The 1,014-nt window shown below is 40.9% G+C and overlaps 1 protein-coding gene across 1 annotated transcript in view; it reads right to left on the bottom strand.

Annotated features, from left to right (window-relative positions):
• The window catches only part of LOC102010896 (protocadherin beta-4-like), a 46,500-nt gene extending 45,519 nt beyond the window's left edge, over positions 1-981 (bottom strand). Inside the window, exon 1 of the mRNA XM_013512127.1 lies at positions 8-981. Coding sequence (XP_013367581.1) covers positions 8-251 — 244 coding nt within the window. The 5' untranslated portion in view covers positions 252-981. The remainder of the gene's footprint in view (positions 1-7) is intronic.
• Between the last annotated feature and the right edge of the window lie 33 nt (positions 982-1,014).

Here is a 1,014-nt window from a genome sequence, read left to right on the forward strand (position 1 = left end):
AAATTGCCAGTCTTTACATCGAGCTGCAAGAGTTGTTTGTTACCTTTGTAATGGATTCTCGCCCCTCGAGTGCCCAGTTCCCCCACCCTCAGCCCCAGATCTTCTGCCAGGTTGGCCACCAGGTAGCCACTTTCTGTTTCCTCGGGCATCGAATACCTAATTGCCTCAGAGCCAGCCTCCCTCAAAATCAACAGCATAACAAGCAAAATGACTTGCCTTTTGTTCAGCATTGTTGCTAGCGCAGTCTCCATTGTTCAGATCCTGTCCCGAAGCTTCCGTTTCTTCACCTCTGTGTACAGTCCACCCAGACGGTTTGTTAAGTGATAGTGAATCCAATCTGGCCGACTGCCCTGCATGTAGAACGCTGTCTTCTCTGACGATATCTGCCCTAGACGCTCTCTAATATGCTTCCTTCTTTTAGGGAGCATTCAGAGTTCTGATTGCCAGAATGGTTTCCTGGGTATTTGCAGAGCCGTTCTTCACATTCTTATCCTGCAGCGCCACCACGCGTCTTCATTTACTATTGCATAGTGTTTACCGTTTCCTTTTACCCTACATGCATCCCTAACACTGTACTCTTACCAATATCCTTCAATTCACAGGAGCATCCTAGATGGTAACTCCAACTCTTAATGATTGTAATATCTAAATATATGTTTCCTGAGTTATTTTTCAGTGAAAGAATACTTTTGAGAACGATCCAAAATGATGTTAATCTCCACTATTACTAGCAGTGAATGCATTAAAACCTTCATTTTGTTCTTTTACAATTTCATAGTATTCAAAATGGCTAAGTGAAAAATTTTCAAGTTTTACAAAAGTTAAGTTTTTTTTTGAAGCATAACATCTAGAAAAATGTACAAATAATTCTACAACTCTCCAGTTGCTCAGATTACCAGAAACGGAAGCTTCTGGACAGGATCTGAACAGGTTATCAGAACCTAGACTAAAATTAGAATACTAGTAAGTGCAAAAAATCCCCTCCTGACATTATCTGATGGCTCTTAAAAATAA

Source organism: Chinchilla lanigera, unplaced genomic scaffold (assembly GCF_000276665.1).
Source record: "Chinchilla lanigera isolate Chin_1 unplaced genomic scaffold, ChiLan1.0 scaffold00014, whole genome shotgun sequence".
Taxonomy (NCBI): Eukaryota; Metazoa; Chordata; class Mammalia; order Rodentia; family Chinchillidae; genus Chinchilla; species Chinchilla lanigera.